Here is a 10841-nt window from a genome sequence, read left to right on the forward strand (position 1 = left end):
GCATTTGGAAGGGTATCCAACTGTAAAAATCATGCCAAAACTAACTTTGCCTGTGTTGGTGCAACATAAAAAGGACCGAGTCCACTCTGCAGGTGGTTGGTGTTAGGAAGAGCATCCAGCTGCAAAATCCCTGCTATAACAGACACAGGAGCCTAGGGTAGTTTTTCTACCTGGCCAGCTCCTGTCAACTATCCTACCCATGCATGGAAGATGGACGTTTGAGATACATATATATATATATAGTTTTATGCATTTTCCCATGTTAGCATACATTGGATGAAAATGTAGCAATGCATTGTTTTACAACCAGATTTCCTTTCTGTCACCAGCCTTGGAAGTCTTGGATTTGATCTCAATGTATCTAGAGTAAGCGTTTCTTATTGTAGCCTTAGGGTTGATTCTACTGAATGAAACGGAGTAGGTGGAAATGTGGAAGCCCGTTGGATGAACTGCATTTGTAATTTACATTGTGTAAAAACTGATTTTGCCTGAGAATTATATGTCCATGGAATATTGTCACAACACTGTAAGTTAATGATTAGGCTGTTTAGAGGATTGAACAACTGCAATACTTGCCAAAAACAATGGGAGATCTATTTACACAGATTCTAAAGCCCTGTTTGTTTACCAAATTGTTCGTTACATGAATAATTACAACAAATACAAATAGGTTAATGTGTTCCAAGCGCCACCCAAACTCTATATAAATGTATAAAATGATGTTTATTTGTCCATCCATCAACAGAAAATACATAAATGTGTGTGTGTATGTATTTCCTGTATGTCTCACTTATATCGATATGTGGTTATATCTTTAGCAAAAAAAAAAAAAAAAAAAAAAAAAAAAAAAAAATTCTACATAAAAAAAAATGGAAATCTACAATCTTTATGAAATAGGTACATAGACGTTAAAGAGCCGTCTACACACGCACTTCCAGCCATTTATACTCATGAGGAATCTACTTATGTTTTGCTGCTCAAACTTGAGCTCGTTAGATGAATGCAATTTTCTTTGGAAAAACTGTACACAATAAAATTTGATCACTTGGCAATCTATTCATGTATGCTCTTCCAGGACATGTGTGTACATACTCATGGTTTGTTGTTTCATTTCATTACGCAAATGGGCTCCATCATATTGCTCGTGTCATCCACTCGTGGTTCGATGATTAAATTTCAGCCTGTAATGCTAGTTAAATATTCTCTCGAAATAACATATGCTACTCACTTTGTTCATTATAAGAATCATTTATATACATGGTATCCTACTCTGTGTGTGTATGTGAAAACAAAAATCACTAAAGGCTCAGAATGGCCTCCCTTTGATTGAGAGGGAAAACTTTCATGAAGGCATGTTTATAGTTTTGAAAACATTTGAACACCTCAGTTGTGGTTCTTAGTGACAATTATAGAAAAGGTGATCCAGTTTATATACCTTTTGTTACAAGCTATGTTCTCTTTCTTTAGGCAAGTAAACTGACAACTGCAGAACTCAAGTTACAAAATCACAGTGGAACACAAAGAAATAGGCAAGAGTGATTTGAAAAGGGTTTCCCCTCTAAAAGAAAAAAAACAAAAACTTCAACCTAATTTCTCATTCTCCCAGGTGCAACAGCACTCTCACAATGTCCCAATTTGAATAGGATACCAATGCCTGGAGCAACTATAAACTCTCAAAAATAATGTAAAACTCCTGTAAATATAGATGAATAAAAAGAATGGCTTAGATTGTGTTATAAGGAACTCCAAAAGTGGTGAGCTAGGATAATCGTTACTGTACAGAACAAAATGTTTGGTGGTATATTTTCTGGCTTTACATTCTATGTTTAAATGTTGCCAAAGTTGACTTTGCCTTCATGCTTTTGGGGGTTGATAAAATAAATACTAGTATAAAACTGGGGTTGATGTAAATGAGGTTTTAAAAGTGCTGGCCTTGTGCGAAAATTTGAAAACATAAGGAACTCTACAAATCTCAGGTTGAACTGTTGGTCGTGAAGAAACTAACAAAATGATGGCCGGCCAGTTTATGGTGTAGGCAATAGAAGCACACAAGAAATTAATTCTTGCGTGGCAATGCTGCTCCTCCTTTCTGCAATTACAAACACTACTACCACTACCACAAATAACAACAGTGGATACTAATTTAGTAGACGGTGCCAAGTAAAATAAATACTCTTATTTGAAACACAAAATAATCATCAGAGCAGAGTAACTGACAATAACAGTAAAAAAAAAATATATTCAAATGTAAAGAAAAAAGATGTTCTTTTTTTTTCTCTTTGCATTGTGGAATTTTCTTTAAGATGAAACTTTACTGAAAGTAAATCAAATTGTTATACCGTCATACAAACAAGATGTTACCGTAAACTCAAAACTGATGATGATAAACTGGTTAAAGATGTTAGTAAATGATGTAGATAGCATGTAAAGTAATAAAAGCATTGGTTCTAAAACTAGATCCTACTCTCCTCTTGACAGAAATTCGTTTTAGGATGACACTAAAAACAGTCTGACCAGCCATGACATAATTTCAGAGGAAATTTTTGTAAGAAATGGTCAAAGAATAATGGTAAAGACAAGATAGTAAGATATCCGAGTTGAAAATAATGAGGAAGAAAATGCAGAGTCTTGCTCATACAAACCCACGTGCACACATGCATGAACCTGGAATGTACATAGTTAAGGCTGGAAGGTGTTAGATGAAATTGAATGCAATGCTAATGCTCAAAGTCTGCCAAAGAAACACCAATATAACTGTCAGAAACTAAAGATGCCAACCTCCCGACACTTATCACTGAATTAATTGATGAAAGTAATCATTTGAGCTTATCTGGTCCTTATTTGTCTACAAGGAAAACTGGAAATCTTATAGATTCATGCTTATTTTAAGAATAGCACATAAATAGTAGGGTGGGAAAAGAAAGACAATATTTGTACAAGATGGAAAATTCCTTGTTTCAGATGAAGTTTTAGAGAAATTTGTCTTTTGTTAAAGTTGTAAAATATATAGATTATAAGAGAAAGCAGCAGGTGGCACTAAAAATGTCTTTGACCTTATATTTTGGTGAAAAATGCTTTTACTTGAAATCATTAAATGCAAATATTGCTTATTATATTAAAATACACATTTTTTGGTTTTGACTTACCGTAAAAGCAATTTCTCATCTCTGTATATTTCATTTGTCAGCAGATATTAACAACATTAAAACATCATCTACCATTTGCAGAAAAGGGAGAAGTTAGCTAGAATCTCAATGAAGTAAATCTTCATCAGGTAGACATCAGTTATACTATATTAATACTCTTCCTTTTAAAAATGGAACCAACATTTGTACAATATACCATTCATGACTATTTCTAAGGAAGGAGAGAAAAACTGACAAAATTTCAGAATGTAATCTTTCAGTTAGCAACAATAGTGTGGTAGTGATTGTGGAAGCAGAGTTAGTTAGCATTACCATCAATAACTTAAGCAACAAACTTGTCACTAAACTTTTATTATCACAGTAAAAAGTGATTTGGAATGGAAATGACATGGAAACAGTGCAGCCCAATTTTACTGTACTCTTACATTGTTCTTTCAAATTGATGAATTCATTGTTACTATGATTATAATTAGTGGTTTCATTTGCTTTTATTTTTGAGACAGGCAGTTTATTAGGAAGATGAGCAAAATATATTTATATAGGAAATATAATTCTTTTTTAATCCATTTTACCAAGTTCATATAGCTTGGACAGATGTCTGTGGAAGTGCTTATTTTTGAAGTTTAATAAAATTAGATAAATGAATAGCAGATCTTTTTCTCAAATACACAAAACATAAAGGCTGGATATATTTTCAGCTAAGTAGCTTTTACTAGACACTCCAAAGGCTTAAATTTACATTAACAACGATTAAAACCCACAAATGCCTAGTCAATGTTTAATCCCTGAATGTGCCATGCCAATCAGTAAAATTAAAAACCAAGCAAAAATTACTCCACACTCAAAGTATTAACTCACATTCTAGATGTTAAATGTTAAGGTGAAACAGTAAAATTAGCAAAATTATATAATGAGGAAAAAAAAAAAAAGAAAAAATTAAATCCAAACATGACTGAAACATTTAAAAAACAAATGCATTTGTCAAGTATAATTGATTTCAGAATGAAAATGTCTTAAATACAGTCGTCAGTTCTAATTGCAGCAAACACTTCATCCATAATGTGTTTCTCATGGAATTATGTCACAGGATACAATTAATTATATTAATAAAGTGATTGGTTCTTTTGATTGGATATATTTAATAGTGCACATGAACATAAGCATACGTACACAAATATATATACAATAACATACATACTTTGTAGGAAATGAACATATACATGTATATATCCTTGGCTACCAAATTACCTAATTGACAATAAGTAATACTACACCTTTATCAAGTGGTTACTCTGGAAAGGTAGGCATCCAGTAATCTTAGTCTATCATACATACAAAAAATGAGCAACTAGTAAATTACTAGAGTGACAGGGGCCTAAATACATTATTGGAGGTGATTAAGGACCTGGTTAATGGTGACTGAGATTCCAACCATACTGATAGGTATAACTGAGGTCCACCCAAATCCACCATCATCTGCAAGTCATTTCCTAAATACACTGTTAGGAATGATTGCGGTCCCAACTACAGTTCTGGGTATAATTGAAACACCCACAACATTATTGGATGTAATTGATTGAGTTTCTGAATACCTGTTTAATGTAATTGAGGTCTGTCTTAATTTCACTGGTGAATGTAACTGAGGTTTGAGATTCTAACTGCACCTTTAAGGGGTTACAAATACAATATTTAATACAACTAGGGGTGACTCAATTACTCTTAACTGTGACTGAGATCCTTAATACTCACCACTGTAGGAGCTAGATACCCTGTTTACTATTCCATGTTCATCCGATGTATACATGATGTATATTAGCATGATACATGTACACATGATGTATGTACACATGTGTGTAAATGTGTGATGAGAGGAAGAAAAGAGACTGGAATATACTAAGTGGTTACACTTGACTTATATGAAATACCAGGATGAAACATAGCTTCAGTAAAAATTAAACGATTTGAAGAATGAATGGTTAAAACACATGCACACATTAAAAATCTGAAAACTTTTTGTTGGATTACAATACAGAAATAGATATGAAACACTTCCCAAATTGTGATGTCCACAGCTCATATTGGTCCATGATCTAAGCCCTTATTTCTGGAATTGTCTTGTGACAGCTCATACTGATCCATGATGCAGCCTCTTGCTTTTGCAACTGAGCGCAGCAAGAAAATGGTCCCTTGTATATAGGTAAAAAAAAATCAAAAACCAGTTCCATCGTAAATGGAAAGTGCTAGGTCCAACCTAACTGTCATGGAATTATCTTTCAATGGTGCTTGGAATCATTCTTACCAGGCATTCGTAGTGAATATGTACAGTTTTGTTTCTTTCACACAAGAACTGACTGAAATAGACAAGAGATTTTTAGAGAATCTCTGTGTTTTCAGCAGATACATGGTAAATGCTTGATTAGTTCCTGAGTGAAACTGGCCTTTTTCTTATTGAGATCTATCTCTCGGCGAACTTCATCGAGAAAAATCTTTGGTACGATACCAACACGAGGTGCGATGTTAATCAATTTCTCCAACACCTTGATTTCGCATTCAAGGCATTTGGCAACCTTAAGGGGATCGCTATTGCCATTTGCAGTACATTTGCTCTTAGACTGGCTAATTATGCTTGGTGTCAGTACTACTGCTAGGTTTTTAGCAGTCATGCCATTCAAGTCTGAATAAGAGGCAACTTTTGCCAAAAATAAAGTCAGGAAGCGCAGGGTGTAGAGATGTTCATACGGCAGCAGTAAACAAAGCAGTAAAAGGGAAGCATCAGCAAATTTGGAATCATCATGTTGGACAACATGCATAAAGCTGTCATGGTAGAGATTGGTCAGCAGTGGTTCCTTCAGCTTACGGAAGAAAGTCTTTACAAGATCAGTGATATCAAACAAAGTTGCTATGGAGAAATCCATGCTAGCTTCAATATCAGCCTGCAATGAAAAAATATAGCTTAGAGATAGAGATGTCAGAGAAGACAAAAATAAAAATAGTATCATTAAAACAGACAAAATAAGATCAGATATGTTTCTATGATCTTCACTAGATATTTCAGTACAAAAGATCTGCTTTTTTCTGCCCACATTGAAAGGTTTCTGCAGATTTGTATATTTGTATCCAATTGTAGCTTTTTACAGTTAACTGTCTTCATAACAGGAATAGAACAAAATTATTTGATTTACTGAGTGACTCCTTACCATAGATCAGGGAAAGTTTCAACTTAAGATCAAGTTGACAATGGTTCAGCTACACATGAATCCATATTAAAAACTAGCATAAGTGGGCTGGTTACACCACTGGCATAGGCCACGGGTTATGGTCTCACTTGGCTTGCCGGGTCTTCTCAAGCACAGCATATTTCCAAAGGTCTTCATCACTAGTCATTAACTCAGTGAGGCCTAATGTTCGAAGGTCGTGCTTCACACCCTTGGAATTGCAAAATAAAGTATGAGTTTGGGAAGAGGATGGAGGAAATTGTTAGAGCATCAGTTCTAGCTCTGTGCATTCCGAGTTCAAACTGAACCTCCTATCACCAGAAAACAGAACAGTGGTACTTGTATCAAGAGTTGCAACTGACAAGTAGATCAGCTGCCACCACAACCACCACAAAATAAGCAGAATCAACCTCAATAAGATCTTACATCACTCAATTTTGTCAGTCATTGCTGTAAATGGTAAAACAGATGTACAAAGAAGCAACCTTCCAGAAGAAGATACAAAATGGATTTGGTGACCAAACTATGCGACTGAATCAAAGATATCCAATGAAAAACAATGGACTTTCAAAAATATTAGAATAAATTTAGAAAACCCTTCAAATGCCTGTTAACTCATGCTAGCATAGGTGGGATGAGATTTTGTTCACACACACACACACACACACACACACTTGTATACAGGTTCATTTACCTAACAGGTTTACTTATTTATCAAAGAAAACTAAATTTCATTTTCCTTGGAAATAACTGCTTGAAAAAAGTAGTATCAAGTTCTGTAATTAATTATTGTCATTCTTTATATTTGACAGCTGTGTACATGTGGATATATACATACATGCATGTACACATACATATCAATCACAGATAGAAAACTGAAGCATTAATAATATTGTTCTATTCCACAGAACTTCCAGTTACCATTTCATAATTTCCTCACAATTCAAGCACCAATTACAGAGATGAGGATTTTTTTATATTTATACTTTCTGAGAGTGAATATAATTAAACTATACAATATTTGCATTTTATTGAGTGGGCAAAATTTTTTAAAAAGTCTGACTATAAGAGAAAAGACTAGAGAGTAACCATCCTAATGACAATGTTAGTGAGAAGTGTCTACTTGTAGTGGCAGGAATTAAAAGAAATGTATAAGTTTAATTTTCATTAGATGTTACTGTGCTCGATCCATGTGTCAAACTTCAAATCTGAAACTCTTCTTTGTCTTTAGTCAACTTGTCCTTACAAAACTGTGAGTCAGGTATTACTCAATGCTAATGTCTCATGTAAGCATGCATTAAGACTACTTGCAATATCACTTGCAACGAACAAAGTCGGTTAGCTATAATTTAGTATACTTACTATTGATGTGATGCAAAGATTAAAACAGAGTATAATTTGTGCTACTCTCAAAATATACTTACCGACACTTGTTTCTGTCTCTGATGGGATCCAGAACGTCGGAAAATGCCTTCCATTTTGAAATATTCATTCTTCTCAATGTATTCAAAAGCACGTAAAAGGAATCTTTAAAAGACAAAATTACCAAAATAAATGTAAACCCTTCAAGTAAAAAAAAAAAAAAAATTAAATGTTACTAAAGATTATCTCCCTTGCATTACAATTCTCTACCAAATATTTAACAAGGACGATTTGCGTTTTTAGTTATTTTTGGTGGTTCCCAGTCATCATCATCGTTTAACGTCCGCTTTCTATGCTAGCATGGATCGGACGATTTGACTGAGGACTGGCGAACCAGATGGCTGCACCAGGTTCCAATCTGATCTGGCAGAGTTTCTACGGCTGGATGCCCTTCCTAACGCCAACCACTCTGAGAGTGTAGTGGGTGCTTTTATGTGCCACCAGCACGAGGGCCTGTCAGGCGGAACTAGCAACGGCCACGCTCAAATGGTGTTTTTTTACGTGCCACCTGCACAGGAGTCAGTCCAACGGCACTGGCAACGACCTCGCTCGAATGTTTTGTTCATGTGCCACCGGCACAAGTGCCAGTAAGGCAACGCTGGTAAATGATCACACTCAAATGGTGCTTTTTACATGTCACCAGTACGGAAGCCAGACAGCTGCTCTAGCAACGATCCTGCTCGGATTATCAGTGTATTGATTATATTAGTACAAGACTGTAATATTGTACTTGGAGTATCCAATCACCCAACGATAGAGGGTCTACCTGTAAGTGATTATTTAAATGCATAATTACTGGTACAACTCACTGAGGTAAATGTCTAAGATGTTATTAAGACTATTTCAATTTTACAGTATAACATATATATATATATATATATATATATATATATATATATATATAGTATTTCTTTTTTTTCATACACGCTACTAAATATATCCAGTGAAAAGGTGTCTTATTTCTGTGCAAAAGATTAAGTTGCATTTCAACTAGATATCTTCATTTAGAGAACAGATAAAAGGTACATTGTTCAAGTATATTTGACCACATGCCATTGGCATATAAGAATATTATTAACCTTTAGTTTCGAAATAAAAGTTTCTAGTTTGGACCCAATATTGGGCTGCAACAATACCAGGAATAAGACCCTTGATGACAATAATTACATTTTATGGCTAATCTCTAAAACCAGAATGAAACTCTCAGTCACAAGTGTTAAACACTGAGATTTTGCTTTTACTTCTTAACTGGCAATTTGCATGGTACCTATTACACAATTTATAGGGAGTCACAGAAAATATTAAAAGTTAAAAGGAGATGAACTTTTCTTAAATTCTTTGACAAAAATCTAACCTTAAATAAGAATAGATGTATTTAAACTTTTCACAAGTTCTGATATGAACTTATTTAAAATTCCCAAATGAAATGGAGACATAATACACCACATATATTCTAACAGAAGTGGCTGAATTAGTCTAATTGATCCCCAAACTTGACAAGCACTTATATTGACCTCAGAAAGATGTAATGTTATGTACTCGGTAGGAGGTTGATCAAGAACAACAATACATACTACAGCTCACTGTCAAAGATCAATCATGAATTGGAACTTTGTGAATAACAGATTAGATCTGTTGTCTTAAACACTTTTTCAGCTTCTTCTATAACAACATTTGTAAACCTACTTCACACCTATTTCTGACACAACCTAACAGTTATTAATAACATAGCTTAATTTTTAATATTTCAATCAATTCTTTTGACTACAAAAATCATTGCACTTTGTACAGATCTGGACCTAACAACTGAATATTTTAGATGACCTAGCTCGCCAACGTCTTTACTGTTCATTCTTAAGGTACGGAGATGTGAGTTTTAGTTTTCCACAACAGTCTTTCATTGTTGTCATTGTTACAATGACACTTACCATTCATTATACTCAAATATAACACTACATTTGTAAAAGTCTTTAAACTACTGTTTGATCTCCAGACAATATCAAAGATTATAAAAGTGTGCTTTTGTTCAGTTTTAAAGATTTAACATCCAGAAGCTTAAAGTAGGAAAAAAGAATTGAATAAAATAACTGCTTACGTTGGTACAAGTCCAAAGTCATCAGTGGGATAGAAGGGCACATATGTTAGATAATTTCCAAATGTCTGACTTGAATGATCATACTGGAGAAAGAAAGAAAAAAAAAAATCAAAGTTAAACAAAGGCTTTTACATCAGTATTCAATGACTAAGAAATTGTGGTGGTTTTGTTTCCTAGGTGGTATGATTCAAAGTAAGGCAGTCCCAATTGGTATTAGATTAGCTTATCATTGAGAACTTAATACTACACCTTGTTGCCACACACATACAACAGAAGCAATTGATAAAATCAACACAGGAGACAAGACAGAATGGGATGTAGAAAATATTACTGATTAGCAACAATAACAGCAGCATGAACCCTCCTATATCTGCAGAGTGAAGGGTAACAGAAAGCAGTTAAGAATGATGAAGGCCCTAATTATAAACAGAAAATCAAGTGTTGAAGTATTTAAATACTATCTCAAGCAAATAAGACATCCTGATAAAGGAAATAGGTGATATCTGTTAACTGTGTGCTTGTGTGTGCTTTTATTTATGCTCAACAGGAAGCAGGAGAAAAGTTTTATGTACCCAAATTGATTCTATCAGCATGTATGTATAATGAGCATGAGTGCATATATGAGAGGATGAGTTCATTAGTATAATTGCGTGCATGAGTGTCTGTGTTAATGTTCATAAATAACTAGAGGAATATGGTTTGAGAGAGGGGGGAGGGGGGGAGAACAAAACTGTCTATATTTGTATGTACAAGAGTGCATGTACATGCGTATGTAAGACTGTTTATAGTTAAGTTTCAAGAGTATAAAACAATAGTAAATGGTCAAATAAACGTTGTTTTATATTACAACAAGCTATTATACAATAGTACTGAGTCATACATTATATATATCAATTTAATTTTAATTTCTTATAAATTGATTTTAATTGAGTTTTTACCTGTAATTTTGGATTTTGTCCCTAA

At 34.0% G+C, this 10841-nt stretch overlaps 1 protein-coding gene across 1 annotated transcript in view; it reads right to left on the minus strand.

The window, feature by feature from the left end:
* Positions 1–3481: 3481 nt before the first annotated feature.
* The window catches only part of LOC106872594 (inactive Rho GTPase-activating protein 11B-like), a 42360-nt gene continuing 35000 nt past the window's right edge, over positions 3482–10841 (minus strand). The window contains exons 2-4 of the mRNA XM_014919628.2: positions 9879–9961; positions 7786–7888; positions 3482–6079 (exon numbers count right to left, since the gene is read on the minus strand). Coding sequence (XP_014775114.1) covers positions 5537–6079; positions 7786–7888; positions 9879–9961 — 729 coding nt within the window. The 3' untranslated portion in view covers positions 3482–5536. The remainder of the gene's footprint in view (positions 6080–7785; positions 7889–9878; positions 9962–10841) is intronic.

This window comes from Octopus bimaculoides, chromosome 2, assembly GCF_001194135.2.
Source record: "Octopus bimaculoides isolate UCB-OBI-ISO-001 chromosome 2, ASM119413v2, whole genome shotgun sequence".
Lineage (NCBI taxonomy): Eukaryota > Metazoa > Mollusca > Cephalopoda > Octopoda > Octopodidae > Octopus > Octopus bimaculoides.